The following is a 25,824-nucleotide window of genomic DNA, read 5'->3' as shown; positions in this document are numbered from 1 at the left end:
TAGTTCGCGCGAGCTGCTTTTTGTCCCTGCGCGCTCACCATACAAAATGGAACTGTCCGGCTCGCGCATGCGCAGTGCACTTTTGACGCGGATCGTGTAGCGCTCGTTTGTTTTTATTTTGGACTCGTTTTTTACTCGCTTTTCCCGCAGTTTGAGCTCTAAAATGTCGTCGGTTCAGGTCCTGGAGCCGCGGGCGGCGGACGCGGTGGACACCGTGGTCCCCGCGTCCATGTTCGCCCCGGACCGGGCCCAGGACGAGGCCGAGTCCGAGGAAGAGCGCTCCGAAGGCGGCGACGAGCCCAACGGAGAGTCCGCGGATGTGCTGGACCTGACCAACAAGGTGGGCCCGGGGACTCCAAACTCACTTTAAAACACTTTAAACAATTTAAAACACACACTTTAAAACACACTTTAAAACACACTTTAAGACACACTTTAACACACACTTTAACACACACTTTAACACACACTTTAACACACACTTTAACACACACTTTAAGACACACTTTAAGACACACTTTAACACACACTTTAACACACACTTTAAGACACACTTTAAGACACACTTTAACACACACTTTAACACACACGTCAGATGTTTATATAAAATCAGAAAACATTTCATTGTTCACGTTTAACAGACTCTTAAGTTTATGAATGAATCACACTTTTCTCTTCTACAACAGTTCAAACAGTTCAAACGTTCATCTTTATGTTCTCACAGGACATTATATATTAAATATATTATATATTAAATATATTATATATTAAATATATTATATATTAAATATATTATATATTAAATATATTATATATTATATTTAGTTCAAACTGCAGCTGTTTTATTGACGTGGACAGACGTGACGTGTTGACTCTGCACAAAGTGACACGTGTGTCAGCAGCAGCAGCAGCAGCAGCAGCAGCAGCAGAACATGCAACTGATCACGTCATTCATATGACGTCATAGAACAGCACATGCAACACACACGACACAAACGACACAAACGACACAAACGACACAAACGACACACACGACACACACGACACACACACAAACAAAACTCTCTGAAATACAAGCAGAAATGGTCAAAAAGAGGAAAATATCGACAAATAAATTAGAATCTGAGTCAATATTTGAACAGATTGAGGCTGTATTTGACTCATGTAGATTTAAGATTATGAGTGATTTATGTTTGATCAAACCTCAGTCTGCAGCGTGAATGTCCTTTATGTCCTGTATGTCCTGTATGTCCTTTATGTCCTGTATGTCCTGTATGTCCTTTATGTCCTGTATGTCCTGTATGTCCTTTATGTCCTTTATGTCCTGTATGTCCTTTATGTCCTTTATGTCCTGTATGTTCTGTATGTCCTTTATGTCCTGTATGTCCTTTATGTCCTTTATGTCCTTTATGTCCTGTATGTTCTGTATGTCCTTTATGTCCTGTATGTCCTGTATGTCCTTTATGTCCTGTATGTTCTGTATGTCCTTTATGTCCTGTATGTCCTTTATGTCCTTTATGTCCTGTATGTCCTGTATGTTCTGTATGTCCTTTATGTCCTGTATGTTCTTTATGTCCTGTATGTTCTTTATGTCCTGTATGTTCTTTATGTCCTGTATGTTCTGTATGTCCTTTATGTCCTTTATGTTCTGTATGTCCTTTATGTCCTTTATGTCCTGTATGTTCTTTATGTTCTATATGTCCTGTATGTCCTTTATGTCCTTTATGTTCTATATGTCCTGTATGTCCTTTATGTCCTTTATGTTCTGTATGTCCTTTATGTCCTTTATGTCCTTTATGTCCTTTATGTCCTTTATGTCCTGTATGTTCTTTATGTTCTTTATGTTCTGTATGTCCTTTATGTCCTTTATGTCCTGTATGTTCTTTATGTTCTATATGTCCTTTATGTCCTGTATGTCCTTTATGTCCTGTATGTCCTGTATGTTCTTTATGTCCTGTATGTCCTGTATGTCCTTTATGTCCTGTATGTCCTTTATGTTCTATATGTCCTTTATGTCCTTTATGTCCTGTATGTTCTTTATGTTCTTTACGTTCTATATGTCCTTTATGTCCTTTATGTCCTGTATGTCCTGTATGTCCTGTATGTCCTGTATGTCCTGTATGTCCTTTATGTCCTGTATGTTCTTTATGTCCTGTATGTTCTTTATGTCCTGTATGTCCTTTATGTCCTGTATGTCCTTCATGGTCTGTATGTCCTGTATGTCCTTCATGGTCTGTATGTCCTGTATGTCCTTTATGTTCTGTATGTCCTTCATGGTCTGTATGTCCTTTATGTCCTTCATGGTCTGTATGTCCTGTATGTTCTTTATGTCCTGTATGTTCTTTATGTCCTGTATGTTCTTTATCTCCTTTATGTCCTGTATGTCCTGTATGTCCTGTATGTCCTGTATGTTCTTTATCTCCTTTATCTCCTTTATGTCCTGTATGTCCTGTATGTCCTGTATGTCCTGTATGTCCTGTATGTCCTGTATGTCCTTTATGTCCTTTATGTTCTATATGTCCTTTATGTCCTTTATGTCCTTTATGTTCTTTATGTTCTTTATGTTCTATATGTCCTGTATGTCCTGTATGTCCTGTATGTCCTGTATGTCCTGTATGTCCTGTATGTCCTGTATGTCCTGTATGGTCTTTACTTTCTTTTGAACGTCAGCCTGCCCCAGGGCAGCTGTGGCTTCAGTTCTGCACATATTAAAATCACACTCTGTTTGTTAGTTCCTCCTGGTCAGTCCAAACGCCAAACAATACGACTCGTTACTACGACACTTACGAGAGCGAATCGACGAGGGCAGCGGAGAAACCATCTACGTCATCGGGATGGGCTCAGGTACGCTTTATCTATGTGTTATACGCTTTATCTATGTGTTATACGCTTTATCTATGTGTTATACACTTTATCTATGTTTTATACACTTTATAACAAGCTTTATATGTGTGTTATACGCTTTATCTATGTGTTATACGCTTTATATATGAGTTATACGCTTTATATATGTGTTATACGCTTTATATGTGTGTTATACGCGTTATCTATGTGTTATACACTATATAACATGCTTTATGTGTTTTATATGCTTTATCCATGTGTTATACACTTTATCTATGCGTTATATGCTTTATATATGTGTTATACACTTTATAACACGCTTTATATATGTGTTATACGCTTTATCTATGTGTTATACACTTTATAATAATAATAATAATAACTTTTATTTATATAGCGCTTTTCAGTGACCCAAAGACGCTGAACATAATAAAAAAGGGGGGGGTATTTACAGACAGGGGGGACAACACGTACAGAACACATTAATATACAGATAAAATGAACAAGACAGAAGAAGTAGAGAGAAAAAGATGGGGATGTAACAGGGGGTAGAAGAGTAGGCAAGGGGGTAGAGGAGGCTAGGGGTAGGGGAGGTCATAGGCTTGGGTGAAGAGGTATGTTTTTAGGCGGGATTTGAATGTTGTGAGTGAGGGAGAGTGGGACAGGTTGGGGGAGGGAGTTCCAGAGTCGGGGTGCTTATAACACGCTTTATCTATGTGTTATACGCTTTATCTGTGTTATACGCTTTATCTGTGTTATACGCTTTATCTGTGTTATACACTTTATCTGTGTGTTATACACTTTATCTGTGTGTTATACACTTTATCTGTGTGTTATACGCTTCTACGCTTAATATCTGTTATACGCTTGATATATGTGTTATACACTATATGTGTTATACACTTTATACATGTGTTATATACGCTTTATATGTGTTATACGTTTTATAAAACGTAGTAGAAAAAGCTTCAGTTGTAGTCATCTGGACTCAGTTTGAAAAAATAGACGTTTCGACTCTCATCCAAGAGTCATTGTCAATAAAAGAATTTAGATCGAGAACTCCGATATTAATACTGTTCTGTGGTAAGACCCGCCCATTGGGCGGAGCCTTCCTGAAGTAAAAAGAGTTGTTTGTTTCAACAGAAACTTCCCCCTTGTATCTACCGAGCCTATTCAGAATCTTAATGGGCTATTAGAATCCTCTTTGTCTTTGTGAGACCCTGGCACAACCACCCTGAGTACCTGATTAGCATCTGAATGTCCTTTACCTTTCCAGGGGTTCAGTATCCCATTATACATAACAGGAAGATTAAACCTTAGCCCTCCATTTCTGTTTAAAGAAGGTCTTTCTTTTTTAACAAAAATAGCTTCCTTGACTCCTCTTTCAAACCATCTTTTCTCCTGCTTAAAACCTTCACCTCACCGTCTTCAAACGAGTGATTAGAGGCTTCAAGATGGAGATGCACGGCACTCTGAGGTCCTGAACTTGTATTTCTTCTGTGCTGATAAAGCCTCTTGTGTAGAGGCTGTTTCGTCTCACCTATGTACCGTTCTTTACAACTTTCTTCACTGCATTGGATCGAATAAACTACATTGCTCTGTTTTTGAGTCGGCAACTTGTCCTTAGGGTGAACCAGTTTTTGTCTTAAAGTGTTTCCTGGTTTAAAATAAACAGGGACTTCGTGTTGTCTAAAAATTCTCTGCAGTTTTTCCGACAGGCCAGACACATAAGGGATAGAAACACCCTTCTTTCTCTGTTCAGTTTCCCTTTTGTCCTGCTTCTTGGTTCTCTTCACTCTGTTGAGAGCCCAAGCAGGACAAAAGGGAAACTGAACAGAGAAGGAAGGGTGTTTCTATCCCTTATGTGTCTGGCCTGTTTGCAACAAAAGCTGAGTCAATGTGGAAGTATCCAAGGGCCCCAAGGGGCCCCGCCTAGGGATGCAGACCTAAAGCCACGTTCAGGTTCAAGTCCGGATTCGAATCCAGAGGTTTAGGTTCAGGTCTGGACCTCATGAGTCCGGACCTGAACCAGGCCATGTTTACATCATGTTATAACAGCGTAACACAAGACACTTCAGTTGAAAACACTTGAACAAGGACGAGTGTCAAACACGAGGCTGAACCACAGTGAAATACACTCAACTTGTCTCCTTCATTCACTGTTTTAACAGAAGTTACAACTTACAAATCACAAGCTACGAGCTAGCAGCTACGAGCTAGCAGCTACGAGCTAGCAGCTACGAGCTACTAACTACGAGCTAGCAGCTAAACTATAGCTTAACAGGTCACACACATTCATGTGTTTTACTTGAGGAACAAAAGCATGTTGAGTGTTGTTGACGGGGTCAGTCGGGGTCAAGGGTCAAAGCAGCTGTTTCATCTGATACAAAGTTTCATCTTTAGACACATTTCACTCTTTAATGTTCAGATCCTTTGGCATCAAAAGTCAGATAAAACCTTCAAACAGACAAAACACCAGTGTCAATAATTAAATAACAGAGTTACAAAAACTAGCATAAAAGTAGAGCTGGGTTTCGATTCAAATTTAAAGAATCGATTCGATTCAGATTTTTACGTTTCAAAATCGATTTTTTTTCTGATTTTCTCAGATTACATCCGATTCGCCCCGATTTCGATCTGATTTCCGATTCAATTCGATTTCGATTCGATCCGGGGGTTAAAGTTATTAAAAATGCAAAATGTATTTGAAGCGTTTCCTTCACTTCATGACTGTGTAGAGAAGCAACATATTCAAACTACTATTATATCAATATGAAACAGAGTATTGGTAGTTACTGATGAAAAGGTTAAGGGTCAATCTACCTTCAAGAAAGATCATCCAGGACAATAAATGGAGGACATGATTGAGGCGACGACATCTGCAACAGTGGATTCTACTGCGACACGAACCACTGCATTATTATTATGCTTGAAAATAATGAAGAATTCACCCAAAAGCGGTTGCTACAAAAGCATTTTTATCGTAAAACTGCTCACACACTGCCAGTACTGAAACTGGAAGTATCAAATGTAAACGTTGAGCATTTTTAAATTTTTTTTTTTTTTTTTACAATTTTTAAAAAACATTTTTTTTGATTAAAAAAAAAAATCGATCTTTGGACGTACGAATCGATAATCGGTGAAATATGCGAATCGATTAAAAATCTGAATATCGATTTTTTTTTTTCAACCCAGCCCTACATAAAAGTCAACTAGAACCACTATAAAGCTTCAACTTAGCATTATCAAAAGTAGAATATGAAAATATTTTACACAACGAAACAATGCCCCTTTGACACGCGACCCCGCCCCTTTAACACGCGACCCCGCCCCTTTAACACGCGACCCCGCCCCTTTAACACGCGACCCCGCCCCTTTAACACGCGACCCCGCCCCTTTAACACGCGACCCCGCCCCTTTAACACGCTGACCTCGCCCCTTTAACACGCTGACCTCGCCCCTTTAACACGCTGACCCCGCCCCTTTAACACGCTGACCCCGCCCCTTTAACACGCTGACCCCGCCCCTTTAACACACTGACCCCGCCCCTTTAACACGCGACCCCGCCCCTTTAACACGCAGCAACAACATCGCACGCGGCCACAGCTTAAAACAGTTCAAATAAAGCCAGTGTGATCTGGACACACGGTTCTGCGCCGTCTCTCGCATCTTTAAACTTATTTCGCCGGCTTCAACTTCTGCCCGGAAGATGCGTGCGTCACGAATTAGGGTCCGTGGCTATTGACAGCGGCGCATGGCAGTGTTTACGTCTGTTACGTGTGTTATACGCTTTATATATGTGTGTTATACGCTTTATATATGTGTGTTATACGCTTTATATATGTGTGTTATACGCTTTATATATGTGTGTTATACGCTTTATATATGTGTGTTATACGCTTTATATATGTGTGTTATACGCTTTATATATGTGTGTTATACGCTTTATATATGTGTGCGCCTAAAAGTACTGATCACTCGTCAATAACGGCATGACACATGTAGGACGCTGCGCGGACATGACACATGTAGGACGCTGCGCGGACATGACACATGTAGGACGCTGCGCGGACATGACACATGTAGGACGCTGCGCGGACATGACACATGTAGGACGCTGCGCGGACATGACACATGTAGGACGCTGCGCGGACATGACACATGTAGGACGCTGCGCGGACATGACACATGTAGGACGCTGCGCGGACATGACACATGTAGGACGCTGCGCGGACATGACACATGTAGGACGCTGCGTGGACATGACACATGTAGGACGCTGCGTGGACATGACACATGTAGGACGCTGCGTGGACATGACACATGTAGGACGCTGCGTGGACATGACGAGTCCCGCTGCTGTCTCAGATCAGAGTCTGAAAGTGGGAGGAGCCACGTGCGGTAAAGTTAGTGTCACAGATTCAGATTTCCGAGGTCAATAGCTCCTAAACACAAAAGTCTTTGCAGATCATTCACTGCCAAAATATTCATATTTACACAGCAGTGACACAACCTCGTTTTCAACAATCAGATGCGTATTTTGGGCGCAGCGAATCACACTGATCCGAATGTGCAGCCGGAGCCGAGACGAGTACTTAGGGACCGTCATCAAATGTGCAGCCGGAGCCGAGACGAGTACTAGGGGACCGTCATCAAATGTGCAGCCGGAGCCGAGACGAGTACTTAGGGACCGTCATCAAATGTGCAGCCGGAGCCGAGACGAGTACTTAGGGACCGTCATCAAATGTGCAGCCGGAGCCGAGACGAGAGTACTTAGGGACCGTTTATAGCTGGAATGGAACGTCAAATAGAGCAATACAATTTGAATAACACAATAAATGATGGACGCCACAGCAATCTTTATTTTTTCCATATGAAGCTTAAAACACAAGCGTATAACACACATATAAGATAAGATAAGATATTCCTTTATTGTCCCACATGGGGAAATTTCATTGTTGCAACGCAGTTAGATACAGAAGAAAAGAACAGATCACTTATAGGAAGTCTGAAAAACACTCTCAGTAGAAGATCTCCTATAAACAAAAACTCCTATAAACAAAACCTCCCATTACCCAACAAGGGATGGAGGGGAAAATAATAAAGATAAAATAAATACATAAATACCATTTGCATGTGATCACGACAGTAATTGCACATATGACAGAATTGCACATGGTTAGGTCAGTATTGTGAGTGTTCAGGACTAACAGTGTTTGTTATAAAGTCTGACAGCAGCAGAAGGAAAGACCTGCGAAACCTTTCCTTCACACAGCGAGGGTGGATCAGTCTCTCACTGAAGCTGCTCTCCAGAGCGGACAGAGTGTCCTGCAGGGGACAGAGTGTCCTGCAGGGGACAGAGTGTCCTGCAGGGGACAGAGTGTCCTGCAGGGGACAGAGTGTCCTGCAGGGGACATAGTGTCCTACAGGGGACAGAGTGTCCTGCAGGGGGTGGCACTCATGGTCCAGCATAGATGTGAATCTAGCCAGGACCTTCTGTCCTCCACCTCCTGCACCGAGTCCAGAGGACAGCCCAGGACGGAGCTTTGTCCAGCTTCTTCCTCTCCCTCTCTGTGATGCTGCTGCTCCAGCAGACCACACCTACAGGAGCTGATGCCGCCACAGAGTCGTAGAAGGTCTTCAGGAGTGACAGGAGCAGCCCTGTCAGGAGCGGCCCTGTCACTCCAAAAGACCTGAGTCTCCTCAGGAGGTGGAGCCGACTCTGGCTCTTCCTGTACAGTCTGTGTTATGAGTCCAGTCCAGTTTGTGGTTCAGATGAACACCAGGTCCTTGTATGAGTCACTCTCTCAATGTCCCGTCCCTGGATGTTCACTGGTGAGGGGGGCGTGGCCTGTCCCGTCCCTGGATGTTCACTGGTGAGGGGGGCGTGGCCTGTCCCGTCCCTGGATGTTCACTGGTGAGGGGGGCGTGGCCTGTCCCGTCCCTGGATGTTCACTGGTGAGGGGGGCGTGGCCTGTCCCGTCCCTGGATGTTCACTGGTGAGGGGGGCGTGGCCTGTCCCGTCCCTGGATGTTCACTGGTGAGGGGGCAGTGGGGTGGCGTCTGCGGAAATCCACCACCATCTCCTTGGTCTTCCCCGCGTTGATGAGGAGGTGGTTCCACAAAGTCCTGCTCCAGTCCTCTGTACTCCGCATCATCGTCGTCCGTGATGATTCCGATGATGGCAGAGTCATCAGAGAACTTCTGCAGGACACGGCTGTCCGTGTCATGTCTGAAGTCTGCAGTGTAAAGGGTGAAGAGAAAGGGCACGAGGACAGTGCCCTGGGGCGCCCCCACACTGCAGGTCCGAGTGTCAGACACACAGTCCCGGGCTCTCACAAACTGGGATCGGTCTGTGAGGTAGTACAGTGTAGGGTAATTATACTCGTTTCTTGCTCACACATTTGTACCAAGATGGAATGTATATTCTCTGGGACTAGCCATTTCATCGTGGACAACACGTGTAGCACTTTAGGTAGTTAATGTTCATATTTATATTTAAAAGGGCACCATCTGAAGCTTGTTCAGCAAAACATTAATATCTACTCAGTCTCATTCTCTGAAGGGGAGAACACGATTCATTGACCGACAATCATAATTCTATAAAGATCAATACAAAGGCTCTATAAACCAGGATGGTTTTGTGTGGTTTAATAAACAAAGATATAAAATCAATTAATGACCCATTTGGTTACACAGGCGGTGCCTGGGCTCAACTTAGTTAGAAGAAATGCTGGTATTAAGAATTAGTTTTGATTGGTTTTAGGGAATAATTCAAGGTCTTTAAATGCCACTCTGTAATCAGCCACTCTCAGGTCTCACGCGTCCAAGGAAGGTGTGGAGCGAGGCCTCCCACATCTTTGCGTCCTTGGAGCTGTCAGGGCGCTGATGCTTGAGCAGGTTTATTATTCGAAGAGTGTGATGAGTCCAGGGTTCGTTGAATTGTGCCTTTTTTTTTTATGAAGATGTTCGGGTTGTTTGGTGAAAGCCGAGTTCGGGAGACAATGCAGCCTCCCTGGTGGGGGAGGGGCCCCTGCGGGGGTCCCCGACCCGGTGTGTCGTCCTGGCAGGTCACGTGCCGGCGAAAGAAGAGGAGGAAGCAGAGCTGAGTCTGCTCTTTTATTGACCTGGGAGGCGTGGCCTAGTGGGAGTGGCTTTAACTCTTGGTCAAACTTATTCTCAGTTTGGGCAAATGTAACTCAAACCAGCAAAAATGACATGTGACCATAATAAAATACACAACATTGTCAACAAACACACATCAATAGCAGGTAATGAGAAAGTACATGAAGTACGACATGAACACACTTCAAACCAGTTCTTGTGGTAAACGAAACTAAAACATGATTTAGTCACAAGTTTAGATCACACAGTCAGCATCAAGTTGGTTTAGATGTGAAATATAGTCATTAAGAAACGTAGTCCTGAGGAATGTCTCTTATCAGATTCAGGGGGAGGGGCTCCGGTGAAGACAGTGTCCTTTCCGTGGGGGGTCATTCCTTTACACCCAACACTATGCTTTGATTTCTGCAACTGTGTTGAGCTGTGAAAAGGTATTGTCTTTCAAAGGTCTTTTTGGGACATATGGGTCCCCTACAACAGGATCCACTCTTCCAGGTCATACTCCACACCAGCATTCTCCAGCTTGTCCCTCAGGAGCTGATGGTGTTGAAGGCGCTGGAAAGATAGAAGAACAGGATCCTCACAGAGCTGCCAGGCTTTTCCAGGTGAGAGACAGATCGGTGCAGCAGGGAGATGACGGCGTCCTCCACTCCGATGCCAGGCCGGTATGCAAACTGCAGTGGGTCCATGGCTGAGCTCATGGTGGAGCGAAGGTGGTCCAGGACCAGCCCCTCCAGTGTCTTCATCAGGTGGGACGTGAGAGCCAGCCTGAAGCTGTTGAAGTCTTTGGCGCGCGGTGTCTTGGGCACGCGGTGTCTTGGGCACAGGCACCAGACAGGTGCCTGTGACCAATCAAATCTCAAGAATGAGCATTTAAATCATTCACCCACTGTAGATCCCCCTCTGTCTGGGCAGGGGGGATTTTGAAGCCTGAGATGGTTTTCAGGCTCCTCCACACTCCCTGAATGTTCTTTTGCTGCAGCTGCTCCTCCATCCTCCTCTTGTAGCCGGCCTCAGCCTGCCTGATCTTCCTCCTCAGCTCCTTCTGCACAGTCCTCAGCTCCTCCTTGTTCCCTGACCTGAAGGCTCTCTTCTTCTCCTTCAGCAGAGCCTTCAGTTCACGGTTAATCCATGGCTTGTTGTTTGGAAAACACCGCACCGTCCGGGAGGGAACAATGTTCTCAAAACAGAAGTTGATGGAGTCCGTGATGCACTCTGTGATGGTGTTGATGTCCTCCCCATGTGGGTCATAAAGCTCAGTCCAGACAGTGGTGCTGAAGCAGTCCCTCAGAGCCTCCTCGCTCTCAGCAGACCACATCCTCACCTCACGGGACACCACAGGCTGCCTGCGCACGATGGATTCATACACAGGCCTCAGATGTACAATGTTGTGGTCCGAGCTGCCCAGGGGAGGGAGGGGGGAAGAGGAATAAGCCTCTTTGGTGTTGGAAAAAAACAAGTCCAATGTTCTATTGTTCCTGGTGGGGCAGGTAACATACTGGGTGTATGTTGGTAGAACAGAAGAGGGAGAAGCGTGGTTAAAGTCACCAGAGACGAGGAAGAGAGCCTGTGGGTGCTGTGTTTGCAGCCTACAAGTGCAGGAGAGCAGTGCTTCACAAGCATATTCAGCATTGGCAGACGGGGCCACATAGACTGCGACATGTGAGAACTCCCGGGGCAGATAATATGGCATCATGCCAATAGCCAATAGTTCAATATCTTTGTTACATGTGTCACTGTGCAGTGTTCGGGTTTGCATCAGCTTGTGTTCACATACATACATATGGACAAAATTGTCCAAACCTACGCGACGACGCGACGAAAACACTCAATCCAGCCGAACAATGTCAAAACAAGTTGAATTAAAGCGATTCCAGTGCGTGTCCCGATCGTTTGTGAAGTTCCTCTTTTATATAAACGTGTACCGCGGCACACCGTACGTCAGCGGCAGGCGCAGGGGGGCCGGGAGCTAGCTTGGAGCTAGCTCACATCTCGACGACACGGCGAAAAACACTCTATATCCCAGCCGAAAAAGTCAAAAACAGTTGAATTAAAAACGATTCCAGCGCGTGTCCCTATCGTACAGTAAAATAGAAAAAAATATTTCCAAATATAGAAGAAGTGTGAAAAAAGTGTGAGAAAAGAGTGAAGCGTTTACACCGGGCTGCCAGCTGTACTAGCGCCTTTGTGACGAGCGTCACAAACGAGCGTCACATATATAAAGCGTATAACACACATATATAAAGCGTATAACACACATATATATAAAGCGTATAACAGACATATATAAAGCGTATAACACATAGGTGTACCTCTCTCTTCAGATGGAGGGGACTACGGTCTGGACAAGGCCGACATGGAGGCGTCCGTTGCCACGGTTCGCTCGCTGTGTGAACAGATCGAAGCCGACCTGGTCCTGCTCCGAGAGAGGCCAGAGGCCCGAGGCCACGCCCGGGACTATCTGATCCGGAGGAGGGTCGGGGAGGAGGACTTCCTGGAGGTCCGGTGAGTACAGACGAGGAGGAGGAAGAGCTGAGGAAGAGCTGAGGACGAGGAGGAGGAAGAGCTGAGGAAGAGCTGAGGACGAGCTGAGGACGAGCTGAGGACGAGCTGAGGACGAGCTGAGGACGAGCTGAGGACGAGCTGAGGACGAGCTGAGGACGAGCTGAGGGGGAGGAGGAGCCACTAATTGTGACTAGTCGACTATAATGTTATTGCATCGCACTTTAACAGAATCTAAAACGCCCTGGCTCCGCCCTGGCTCCGCCCTGGCTCCGTCCTGGCTCCGTCCTAGCTCCGCCCCTTGAGAAACTGTTTTATTTTAGAAAACTCTTGTCTGGGTTCAGAGTCTGCTGAAAGTTCACACTGATATGACCCGATCTGCGGTTGCCTAGCGCCCGTTGTCCTGGTTCTGTTGGACTGAACGACGGCTTCTGATACGTTCAAAGTCCCGCCTTAAAAACATGTGGGCGTGGCACTGTGCTTGGTTTGAGTCTTATCTGACCAACAAAAGCTTTTCTCTCTGGTTTGGGGTCTTGTCCTCCTCTGCTGCCTCGCTGCTCTGTGGAGGGCCCCAGGGCTGTGTGGAGGGCCCCATGCTATTTGCTCTGTTTATGTTGCCACTGGCTCAGTCCTGCTCTGACCGCTCTCTGACCGCTCTCTGACCTTCAGCGTGGCCGTGGTGGGGAACGTGGACGCGGGGAAGAGCACGCTCCTCGGCGTCCTGACTCACGGGGAACTGGACAATGGCAGAGGCTTCGCTCGACAGAAACTCTTCAGACACAAACACGAGATGGAGAGCGGCCGCACCAGCAGCGTGGGCAACGACATCCTGGGCTTTGACCAGGAGGGGCAGGTACGAGAGAGAGGGGGAGGGGCAGGTACGAGAGGGGAGGGGCAGGTACGAGAGGGGGAGGGGCAGGTACGAGAGGGGGAGGGGCAGGTACGAGAGAGAGAGGGGGAGGGGCAGGTACGAGAGAGAGAGGGGGAGGGGCAGGTACGAGACAGAGAGGGGGAGGGGCAGGTACGAGAGAGAGAGGGGGAGGGGCAGGTACGAGAGAGAGAGGGGGAGGGGCAGGTACGAGAGAGAGAGGGGGAGGGGCAGGTACGAGAGAGAGAGGGGGAGGGGCAGGTACGAGAGAGAGAGGGGGAGGGGCAGGTACGAGAGAGAGAGGGGGAGGGGCAGGTACGAGAGAGAGAGGGGGAGGGGCAGGTACGAGAGAGAGAGGGGGAGGGGCAGGTACGAGAGAGAGAGGGGGAGGGGCAGGTACGAGAGAGAGAGGGGGAGGGGCAGGTACGAGAGAGAGAGGGGGAGGGGCAGGTACGAGAGAGAGAGGGGGAGGGGCAGGTACGAGAGAGAGAGGGGGAGGGGCAGGTACGAGAGGGGGAGGGGCAGGTACGAGAGGGGGAGGGGCAGGTACGAGAGGGGGAGGGGCAGGTACGAGAGGGGGAGGGGCAGGTACGAGAGGGGGAGGGGCAGGTACGAGAGAGAGAGGGGGAGGGGCAGGTACGAGAGAGAGAGGGGGAGGGGCAGGTACGAGAGAGAGAGGGGGAGGGGCAGGTACGAGAGAGAGAGGGGGAGGGGCAGGTACGAGAGAGAGAGGGGGAGGGGCAGGTACGAGAGGGAGAGGGGGAGGGGCAGGTACGAGAGGGAGAGGGGGAGGTACGAGAGGGGGAGGGGCAGGTACGAGAGGGGGAGGGGCAGGTACGAGAGGGGGAGGGGCAGGTACGAGAGAGAGAGGGGGAGAGAGAGAGAGAACACACACTGTTTAAACTGCAGGTGGTGAACAAACCGGACAATCACGGAGGAAGTCTGGACTGGACAAAGATCTGTGAGAAATCCTCTAAAATCATCACGTTTATCGATCTGGCCGGACACGAGAAATACCTAAAGACCACCGTGTTCGGGATGACCGGCCACCTGCCAGACTTCTGCATGCTCATGGTAAAGTCCAGGCATTTAGACCTGGTTTAGCCCTGGTTTGGTCTGATCTTGTCTGTCTTGTAGGTTGGCAGTAACGCGGGCATCGTGGGCATGACTAAAGAACACCTCGGACTCGCTCTGGCTCTGAACGTCCCTGTGTTTGTGGTGGTCACCAAGATAGACATGTGTCCAGCCAACGTCCTACAAGGTGAAAGCACGAGGAGCAGAGAGGGTCAGAGGAGCAGAGGAGCGGGTCAGAGGAGAGGAGCAGAGGAGCGGGTCAGAGGAGCAGAGAGAGGGTCAGAGGAGCAGAGAGAGGGTCAGAGGAGCAGAGGAGAGGGTCAGAGGAGCAGAGAGAGGGTCAGAGGAGCGGAGAGGGTCAGAGGAGCCGAGGAGAGGGTCAGAGGAGCCGAGGAGAGGGTCAGAGGAGCCGAGGAGAGGGTCAGAGGAGCCGAGGAGAGGGTCAGAGGAGCAGAGAGAGGGTCAGAGGAGCAGAGAGAGGGTCAGAGGAGCAGAGAGAGGGTCAGAGGAGCCGAGGAGAGGGTCAGAGGAGCGGGTCAGAGGAGCAGAGAGGGTCAGAGGAGCCGAGGAGAGGGTCAGAGGAGCCGAGGAGAGGAGAGGGTCAGAGGAGCCGAGGAGAGGAGAGGGTCAGAGGAGCCGAGGAGAGGAGAGGGTCAGAGGAGAGGGTCAGAGGGGCAGAGGAGAGGGTCAGAGGAGCAGAGGAGAGGGTCAGAGGAGCCGAGGAGAGGGTCAGAGGAGCCGAGGAGAGGAGAGGGTCAGAGGAGCCGAGGAGAGGAGCAGAGGAGAGGGTCAGAGGAGGAGAGGGTCAGAGGAGCAGAGAGAGGGTCAGAGGAGCCGAGGAGAGGGTCAGAGGAGCAGAGGATGATCTGACCACATGTTTCTTGCAGAGACCCTGAAGCTGTTGCAGAGGCTGCTGAAGTCTCCCGGCTGCAGGAAAATCCCGGTCTTGGTCCAGAATAAAGACGACGTCATCGTCACGGCGTCCAACTTCAGCTCCGAGAGGTTCAGCTTCAGTCCAGTCTCACTTCGGAGTCAAATATATATAAGAAACTGCCACTGGGTTTAGCCCGGACTAGACAAGAGTCAAACAGTGTGTGGAGTAAAGACACGCCCACCTCCACCAAAGCCCCTCTAAGACACGCCCACCTCCACCAAAGCCCCTCTTAAGACACGCCCACCTCCACCAAAGCCCCTCTAAGACACGCCCACCTCCACCAAAGCCCCTCTAAGACACGCCCACCTCCACCAATACCCCTCTAAGACACGCCCACCTCCACCAAAGCCCCTCTAAGACACGCCCACCTCCACCAAAGCCCCTTTAAGACACGCCCACCTCCACCAAAGCCCCTCTAAGACACGCCCACCTCCATCAAAACCTCTCTGAGACACGCCCACCTCCACCAAAACCCCTCTGAGACACGCCCACCTCCATCAAAACCCCTCTAAGACACGCCCACCTCCATCAAAACCCCTCTAAGACACGCCCACCTCCATCAAAACCTCTCTGAGACACGCCCACCTCCATCAAAACCCCTCTAAGACACGCCCACCTCCACCAAAACCCCTCTAAGACACGCCCACCTCCATCAAAACCCCTCTGAGACACGCCCACCTCCATCAAAACCCCTCTGAGACACGCCCACCTCCATCAAAACCTCTCTGAGACACGCCCACCTCCATCAAAACCCCTCTAAGACACGCCCACCTCCACCAAAACCCCTCTAAGACACGCCCACCTCCATCAAAACCCCTCTGAGACACGCCCACCTCCATCAAAACCCCTCTGAGACACGCCCACCTCCATCAAAACCCCTCTAAGACACGCCCACCTCCATCAAAACCCCTCTAAGACACGCCCACCTCCATCAAAACCCCTCTAAGACACGCCCACCTCCACCAAAACCCCTCTAAGACACGCCCACCTCCATCAAAACCCCTCTGAGACACGCCCACAAGTCAGACTTGGCCATTTGCTTACACAGTTTTTATGAAACAGCACAAGTCCATGGTCAAGCACGATACGAGCGGGGAAAAAATATATGATGTTGATTTGAAATGTCAGAGAGCGTTTCTTCTCTATATTTTGCATTAAGTTTTTTTTTTTAAATGTTCTCTTTCAGAGTGTGTCCGATCTTTCAAATCTCGAACGTGACGGGGGAGAACATGGAGCTGCTGAAGATGTTCCTGAACCTGCTCTCGGCACGAACAACGTTTAACACGGACGAGCCGGCCGAGTTCCAGATCGACGACACCTACTCCGTCCCGGTGAGACCTTCTGCCTTCAGTGTTAGCACGCTAGCTGTTGTTAGCATTACCATGGCGACAAAAAGTTGTGGAAATACTTAGGATGCAAGGAATGTGTTCGGAATCGGTTTACATACGGTTTACAATAATAATTTTGTTTTTTTAAGAGCGTAAAATTGGGCACAGCGTCGTCGTACGCGTTGTTACTTCCCGATTGTAACATAAAAACACAAACCTGTTCTCTCTCTCCTCAGGGCGTGGGAACGGTAGTATCAGGGACTACTTTACGTGGATTGATACGGCTGAACGACACGCTGCTGCTCGGCCCGGACCCTTTAGGAGTCTTCGCTCCCATCGCAGTGAAGTCCATCCACAGAAAGAGGATGCCAGTGAAGGAGGTCCGAGGAGGGCAGACCGCCTCCTTCGCTCTCAAAAAGGTCAACAGTTTTTATTCCTTTTAGTGTCAAAACGACCCTGGCCTGATTCTGGTTCCACGGTGACGATAAAGACGACTCGGATGTACTTTTCAACACAAAATACTCTTTCTGTCTTTATTTTGACCTTGTAGTATCGATTAGATCTGATATAGAGCAAGACCACCATAAACTGGAAACATCCGACTCCGCCCTGTTAAGGTCACAGACGCCAACGCTGGGCTTAGTAAACACAGACGTATTCTACATCAGAGTCGCTACAATGCCTCATTCGTCCAGGAGGGGGCGCCATTGTAGAGCAAGATTCAGTTCATCATCTGGGCCGGTTTTATTTTTTTGACGTTTTGATGCAGGTCGAATTACTGGAGTAGTCTGATTACTGGAGTAGTCGGATTGCTGGAGTAGTCGGATTGCTGGAGTAGTCGGATTGCTGGAGTAGTCGGATTGCTGGAGTAGTCGGATTGCTGGAGTAGTCTGATTGCTGGAGTAGTCTGATTGCTGGAGTAGTCTGATTGCTGGAGTAGTCTGATTGCTGGAGTAGTCTGATTGCTGGAGTAGTCTGATTGCTGGAGTAGTCTGATTGCTGGAGTAGTCTGATTGCTGGAGTAGTCTGATTGCTGGAGTAGTCTGATTGCTGGAGTAGTCTGGTTGCTGGTGTAGTCGGGTTGCTGGTGTAGTCTGATTACTGGAGTAGTCGGATTTTTTTTAATGTTTTGATAGCCATCTAAAGTTACTCAAGAGCAAGTTTGAAGTCCAATAACAGTACAGATTATGTGTAACTTGTGTCCTTTAACAGTGTGTAACGTGTGTCCTTTAACAGTGTGTAACGTGTGTCCTTTAACGGCGTGTAACGTGTGTCCTTTAACGGCGTGTAACGTGTGTCCTTTAACGGCGTGTAACGTGTGTCCTTTAACGGCGTGTAACGTGTGTCCTTTAACGGCGTGTAACGTGTCCTTTAACAGTGTAACGTGTGTCCTTTAACAGTGTAACGTGTGTCCTTTAACAGTGTGTAACATGTGTCTCCTTTAACAGTGTAACGTGTGTCCTTTAACAGTGTAACGTGTGTCCTTTAACAGCCTGTAACGTGTGTTCTTTAACAGTGTAACGTGTGTCCTTTAACAGCCTGTAACGTGTGTCCTTTAACAGTGTAACGTGTGTCCTTTAACAGCCTGTAACGTGTCTCCTTTAACAGTGTAACGTGTGTCCTTTAACAGCCTGTAACGTGTCTCCTTTAACAGCCGGTAACGTGTCTCCTTTAACAGCCGGTAACGTGTCTCCTTTAACAGCCGGTAACGTGTCTCCTTTAACGGCCTGTAACGTGTCTCCTTTAACAGCCGGTAACGTGTCTCCTTTAACAGCCGGTAACGTGTCTCCTTTAACAGCCGGTAACGTGTCTCCTTTAACAGCCGGTAACGTGTCTCCTTTAACGGCCTGTAACGTGTCTCCTTTAACGGCCTGTAACGTGTCTCCTTTAACGGCCGGTAACGTGTCTCCTTTAACGGCCTGTAACGTGTCTCCTTTAACGGCCTGTAACGTGTCTCCTTTAACATCCTGTAACGTGTCTCCTTTAACGGCCTGTAACGTGTCTCCTTTAACGGCCTGTAACGTGTCTCCTTTAACGGCCTGTAACGTGTCTCCTTTAACGGCCGGTAACGTGTGTCCTTTAACGGCCTGTAACGTGTGTCCTTTAACGGCCTGTAACGTGTGTCCTTTAACGGCCTGTAACGTGTCTCCTTTAACGGCGTGTAACGTGTCTCCTTTAACAGTGTAACGTGTCTCCTTTAACAGCCGGTAACGTGTCTCCTTTAACAGCCGGTAACGTGTCTCCTTTAACAGCCGGTAACGTGTCTCCTTTAACAGCCTGTAACGTGTCTCCTTTAACAGCCGGTAACGTGTCTCCTTTAACGGCCGGTAACGTGTCTCCTTTAACGGCCGTTAACGTGTCTCCTTTAACGGCCTGTAACGTGTCTCCTTTAACGGCCTGTAACGTGTCTCCTTTAACGGCCTGTAACGTGTCTCCTTTAACGGCCTGTAACGTGTCTCCTTTAACATCCTGTAACGTGTCTCCTTTAACGGCCTGTAACGTGTCTCCTTTAACGGCCTGTAACGTGTCTCCTTTAACGGCCTGTAACGTGTCTCCTTTAACGGCCTGTAACGTGTCTCCTTTAACGGCCTGTAACGTGTCTCCTTTAACGGCCTGTAACGTGTCTCCTTTAACGGCCTGTAACGTGTCTCCTTTAACGGCCTGTAACGTGTCTCCTTTAACGGCCTGTAACGTGTCTCCTTTAACGGCCGGTAACGTGTCTCCTTTAACGGCCTGTAACGTGTCTCCTTTAACGGCCTGTAACGTGTGTCCTTTAACGGCCTGTAACGTGTGTCCTTTAACGGCCTGTAACGTGTGTCCTTTAACGGCCTGTAACGTGTGTCCTTTAACGGCCTGTAACGTGTCTCCTTTAACGGCCTGTAACGTGTCTCCTTTAACAGTGTAACGTGTCTCCTTTAACAGCCGGTAACGTGTCTCCTTTAACAGCCGGTAACGTGTCTCCTTTAACAGCCGGTAACGTGTCTCCTTTAACAGCCGGTAACGTGTCTCCTTTAACAGCCGGTAACGTGTCTCCTTTAACAGCCGGTAACGTGTCTCCTTTAACAGCCGGTAACGTGTCTCCTTTAACAGCCTGTAACGTGTCTCCTTTAACGGCCGGTAACGTGTCTCCTTTAACGGCCGGTAACGTGTCTCCTTTAACGGCCGTTAACGTGTCTCCTTTAACGGCCGTTAACGTGTCTCCTTTAACGGCCTGTAACGTGTCTCCTTTAACGGCCTGTAACGTGTCTCCTTTAACGGCCTGTAACGTGTCTCCTTTAACGGCCTGTAACGTGTCTCCTTTAACATCCTGTAACGTGTCTCCTTTAACGGCCTGTAACGTGTCTCCTTTAACGGCCTGTAACGTGTCTCCTTTAACGGCCTGTAACGTGTCTCCTTTAACGGCCTGTAACGTGTCTCCTTTAACGGCCTGTAACGTGTCTCCTTTAACGGCCTGTAACGTGTCTCCTTTAACGGCCTGTAACGTGTCTCCTTTAACGGCCTGTAACGTGTCTCCTTTAACGGCCTGTAACGTGTCTCCTTTAACGGCCTGTAACGTGTCTCCTTTAACGGCCTGTAACGTGTCTCCTTTAACGGCCTGTAACGTGTGTCCTTTAACGGCCTGTAACGTGTCTCCTTTAACGGCCTGTAACGTGTCTCCTTTAACGGCCTGTAACGTGTCTCCTTTAACGGCCTGTAACGTGTCTCCTTTAACGGCCTGTAACGTGTCTCCTTTAACGGCCTGTAACGTGTGTCCTTTAACGGCCTGTAACGTGTCTCCTTTAACGGCCTGTAACGTGTCTCCTTTAACGGCCTGTAACGTGTCTCCTTTAACGGCCTGTAACGTGTCTCCTTTAACGGCCTGTAACGTGTCTCCTTTAACGGCCGGTAACGTGTCTCCTTTAACGGCCGGTAACGTGTCTCCTTTAACGGCCTGTAACGTGTCTCCTTTAACGGCCTGTAACGTGTGTCCTTTAACGGCCTGTAACGTGTGTCCTTTAACGGCCTGTAACGTGTGTCCTTTAACGGCCTGTAACGTGTCTCCTTTAACGGCGTGTAACGTGTCTCCTTTAACAGTGTAACGTGTCTCCTTTAACAGCCGGTAACGTGTCTCCTTTAACAGCCGGTAACGTGTCTCCTTTAACAGCCGGTAACGTGTCTCCTTTAACAGCCGGTAACGTGTCTCCTTTAACAGCCGGTAACGTGTCTCCTTTAACAGCCGGTAACGTGTCTCCTTTAACAGCCGGTAACGTGTCTCCTTTAACAGCCGGTAACGTGTCTCCTTTAACGGCCGGTAACGTGTCTCCTTTAACGGCCGTTAACGTGTCTCCTTTAACGGCCTGTAACGTGTCTCCTTTAACGGCCTGTAACGTGTCTCCTTTAACGGCCTGTAACGTGTCTCCTTTAACGGCCTGTAACGTGTCTCCTTTAACGGCCTGTAACGTGTCTCCTTTAACGGCCGGTAACGTGTCTCCTTTAACGGCCTGTAACGTGTCTCCTTTAACGGCCTGTAACGTGTCTCCTTTAACGGCCTGTAACGTGTCTCCTTTAACGGCCTGTAACGTGTCTCCTTTAACGGCCTGTAACGTGTCTCCTTTAACGGCCTGTAACGTGTCTCCTTTAACGGCCTGTAACGTGTCTCCTTTAACGGCCTGTAACGTGTCTCCTTTAACGGCCTGTAACGTGTCTCCTTTAACGGCCTGTAACGTGTCTCCTTTAACGGCCTGTAACGTGTCTCCTTTAACGGCCTGTAACGTGTCTCCTTTAACGGCCTGTAACGTGTCTCCTTTAACGGCCTGTAACGTGTCTCCTTTAACGGCCTGTAACGTGTCTCCTTTAACGGCCGGTAACGTGTCTCCTTTAACGGCCTGTAACGTGTCTCCTTTAACGGCCTGTAACGTGTCTCCTTTAACGGCCTGTAACGTGTCTCCTTTAACGGCCTGTAACGTGTCTCCTTTAACGGCCTGTAACGTGTCTCCTTTAACGGCCTGTAACGTGTCTCCTTTAACGGCCTGTAACGTGTCTCCTTTAACGGCCTGTAACGTGTCTCCTTTAACGGCCTGTAACGTGTCTCCTTTAACGGCCTGTAACGTGTCTCCTTTAACGGCCTGTAACGTGTCTCCTTTAACGGCCTGTAACGTGTCTCCTTTAACGGCCTGTAACGTGTCTCCTTTAACGGCCTGTAACGTGTCTCCTTTAACGGCCTGTAACGTGTCTCCTTTAACGGCCTGTAACGTGTCTCCTTTAACGGCCTGTAACGTGTCTCCTTTAACGGCCTGTAACGTGTCTCCTTTAACATGCTCAGATCAAGCGCTCGGCGATCAGGAAAGGCATGGTGATGGTGTCTCCGAAGCTGCAGCCTCAGGCCACGTGGGAGTTCGAGGCCGAGATCATCGTCCTGCACCACCCGACCACGATATCCCCCCGATACCAGGCCATGGGTGTGTGTCAGATGCCCCCCCCCCCCCCCCACCGCTGCAGATGTTGATTTTGGAGTTGTAAAATGGTTAAAATGACATGCAAACTCCAAATCTGATCCGATTCCCTCTGATCGGATTTGGCCGTTTGCACCTCATTTAAATCAACTTAAAGGGTCCAGAATTGGGATGATGATTATAATTTTGGTGCGTCTGATGCGAGTAATCTGACAAAAATAAATGTGAAAGACTAAATAAAAGATCGAGAAAAGACCGTTAAATCCGTTGTTTGACTAAGCGCGTTAACATGGACATTGAAATCGCACGCGTGATCATTTGGTTTGATCATTTCCACGTCTAAACCTCAGAGGAATCAGCCGCTCGTATCAGGTGTGAGAAATCTTCTGTTCACATGTGCGCCTGACATGACCTGCCTAATCTGATTTCCCTCCGACCGTAATCTGATTCAGGTTGTGACGAGGAAAGTGACGCAAAGCTAACGTGGGAAAGACGACGAAAACGCAGTTGTACTTTGACTTCCACGTACAACAGTTACTCCGAACGGGCACCAAAAATCACCTCTTAATTATTGGGTTATCTGATTATGCTAGTTACATGTAAATAGAATGTTTGAAGTCCAATAACAGAGAACAGAGTATGCGTAGTATTTGTCCTTTAAAGTGCACGTGACAGGTTTTATGATTTTCTAATTTAGACTTTATTTGGTTTATTTGTACCTGTTGTACATATAAATGATAGTTTTACACCGATCGAGGTATTTGTGGGGAAATGTTGAAAAATCTGTAGAAAATGACAGGAAGTGACTTCACACCAGGGACAGGAAGTGACATCGCACCAGGGACAGGAAGTGACATCGCACCAGGGACAGGAAGTGACATCGCACCAGGGACAGGAAGTGACATCGCACCAGGGACAGGAAGTGACATCGCACCAGGGACACTTATGCCAGTCAAATTTTATGCAGAATTTACACAAAGAAGCAACTTTTTTGACTCTAAACATGAATTCTCGTATATTTTTATTTGTCAAATCAAAAACAGTGACATTAGATGAGTTTTGGCCCAGTGGTTGCTGGGTAATTTCCTACTGCGACATCAACAATTACAAACAGGAAGTGAAATTATAAACCTCAAAAATGTTACTATTCTGTGACAATATATTTATCATTTTTAGCATCAATTTAAAGATATAAAACTGAACTGTCCGACCTGCGGGGGGCGCTGTGACCTGTCAGATTTAAAGTGGCGTGTCATGCTTGTCATGCTTGTCATACTTGTGGTCTGGTAGTTCACTGCGGCAGCATCCGGCAGACGGCCACCATCCTGACCATGAACAAAGACTGTCTGAGGACGGGGGACAAAGCCGCCGTCCACTTCAGGTTCATCAAGACGCCAGAATATCTGCACCAGGAGCAGAAGCTGGTGTTCAGGGAGGGACGGACCAAAGCTGTGGGGACCATCACCAAGGCAACTATACTGTTACTACTACTACTACTACTACTACTACTGTTACTAGTCTTAAGTGTTTGCGGGGGCGGAGTCTCAGTGTTTGCGGGGGCGGAGTCTCAGTGTTTGCGGGGGCGGAGTCTCAGTGTTTGCGGGGGCGGAGTCTCAGTGTTTGCGGGGGCGGAGTCTCAGTGTTTGCGGGGGCGGAGTCTCAGTGTTTGCGGGGGCGGAGTCTCAGTGTTTGCGGGGGCGGAGTCTCAGTGTTTGCGGGGGCGGAGTCTCAGTGTTTGCGGGGGCGGAGTCTCAGTGTTTGCGGGGGCGGAGTCTCAGTGTTTGCGGGGGCGGAGTCTCAGTGTTTGCGGGGGCGGAGTCTCAGTGTTTGCGGGGGCGGAGTCTCAGTGTTTGCGGGGGCGGAGTCTCAGTGTTTGCGGGGGCGGAGTCTCAGTGTTTGCGGGGGCGGAGTCTCAGTGTTTGCGGGGGCGGAGTCTCAGTGTTTGCGGGGGCGGAGTCTCAGTGTTTGCGGGGGCGGAGTCTCAGTGTTTGCGGGGGCGGAGTCTCAGTGTTTGCGGGGGCGGAGTCTCAGTGTTTGCGGGGGCGGAGTCTCAGTGTTTGCGGGGGCGGAGTCTCAGTGTTTGCGGGGGCGGAGTCTCAGTGTTTGCGGGGGCGGAGTCTCAGTGTTTGCGGGGGCGGAGTCTCAGTGTTTGCGGGGGCGGAGTCTCAGTGTTTGCGGGGGCGGAGTCTCAGTGTTTGCGGGGGCGGAGTCTCAGTGTTTGCGGGGGCGGAGTCTCAGTGTTTGCGGGGGCGGAGTCTCAGTGTTAGTTTGTGCTGCAGCTGCTACAGGCGGTGAACACACAGGCGGCCAAAGCTCAACAGGCCAAAACCCAGAGCTACAGGAAGAGAGACGGCGCGGCCAATGAGGAGGCTCCGTCCACGGCGCCACCAGGAAGTCCCACCTCCTCCGCGCTACAGGTGAGAGACGCCGCCGCCACCGCGACTCCAACCGTCTTTTACTGCGTTTCCAGAGCTTTCGGGGCATTTTCCAACTCATTTCCCAGAATGCCTCAGTTTCATGTTCTATTGTTTGTGTTTTTCCTGCAGTTGAAGTCGGGCGGGGCCGGGCGGAGGAGAGGAGGAAACAGACACCGATCCAAAGGGTTAAACGTGGCTCCCATGACGACGCCTCTGTCCACCGGAGCAGGAACAGCCTAAAACAGCCTAAAACAGCCTAAACAGCCTAAACCCCATAAAACAGCCTAAAACAGCTAAACCCCATAAAACAGCTAAACCCCATAAAACAAACTAAACCCCATAAAACAGCCTAAACCACATAAAACAGCCTAAAACAGCTAAACCCCATAAAACAGCCTAAAACAAACTAAACCCCATAAAACAGCCTAAACCCCATAAAACAGCCTAAAACAAACTAAACCCCATAAAACAGCCTAAACCACATAAAACAGCCTAAAACAAACTAAACCCCATAAAACAGCCTAAACCACATAAAACAGCCTAAAACAAACTAAACCACATAAAACAGCCTAAACCACATAAAACAGCCTAAAACAGCCTAAACCACATAAAACAGCCTAAACCACATTAAACAGCCTAAAACAAACTAAACCACATAAAACAGCCTAAAACAGCCTAAACCACATAAAACAGCCTAAACCACATTAAACAGCCTAAAACAAACTAAACCACATAAAACAGCCTAAAACAGCCTAAACCACATAAAACAGCCTAAACCACATAAAACATCCTAAAACAAACTAAACCACATTAAACAGCCTAAAACAAACTAAACCACATAAAACAGCCTAAAACAGCCTAAACCACATAAAACAGCCTAAACCACATAAAACAGCCTAAAACAAACTAAACCACATTAAACAGCCTAAAACAAACTAAACCACATAAAACAGCCTAAAACAAACTAAACCACATTAAACAGCCTAAAACAAACTAAACCACATAAAACAGCCTAAAACAGCCTAAACCACATAAAACAGCCTAAAACAAACTAAACCACATAAAACAGCCTAAAACAGCCTAAAACCAGTTCTCTTGTGCCTTAAGACTCAGAATCAGAAAAAGGTTTTTTGTGGTTTAAGACGGTTCCCAAACAGAGGACCTGGTCTCGCGTTAAGATGCAACATGAAAGTAATAATAATACAATTCTTTGGCTAATCAGTCAAACAGAGTTAATGAAAACAGTTGAAACTCATCTTCTTTGTTACCCTGACAGCCCCGGTGGGACTCAACAGGAAGTCGT

The 25,824-nt window shown here is 48.1% G+C and overlaps 1 protein-coding gene across 1 annotated transcript; it reads left to right on the top strand.

Annotated features, from left to right (window-relative positions):
- The first annotated feature begins 59 nt into the window (after window positions 1-59).
- gtpbp1l (GTP binding protein 1, like) lies at window positions 60-25,606 on the top strand. The gene is made up of 13 exons (XM_072462953.1): window positions 60-340; window positions 2,733-2,844; window positions 12,291-12,471; window positions 13,138-13,321; window positions 14,246-14,410; window positions 14,474-14,597; window positions 15,298-15,412; window positions 16,531-16,675; window positions 16,909-17,091; window positions 21,975-22,110; window positions 23,395-23,573; window positions 24,384-24,521; window positions 24,651-25,606. The coding sequence occupies exons 1-13, from the start codon at window positions 164-166 to the stop codon at window positions 24,759-24,761; spliced, it is 1,950 nt and encodes a 649-aa protein (XP_072319054.1). The 5' UTR covers window positions 60-163; the 3' UTR covers window positions 24,762-25,606.
- Window positions 25,607-25,824: the final 218 nt, after the last annotated feature.

Source organism: Eucyclogobius newberryi, unplaced genomic scaffold (genome assembly GCF_026437365.1).
Source record: "Eucyclogobius newberryi isolate DKJ021-1_F unplaced genomic scaffold, fEucNew1.0.hap1 SCAF_4, whole genome shotgun sequence".
Classification (NCBI taxonomy): Eukaryota; Metazoa; Chordata; class Actinopteri; order Gobiiformes; family Gobiidae; genus Eucyclogobius; species Eucyclogobius newberryi.
This window is presented reverse-complemented; position numbering and strand designations above follow the sequence as displayed.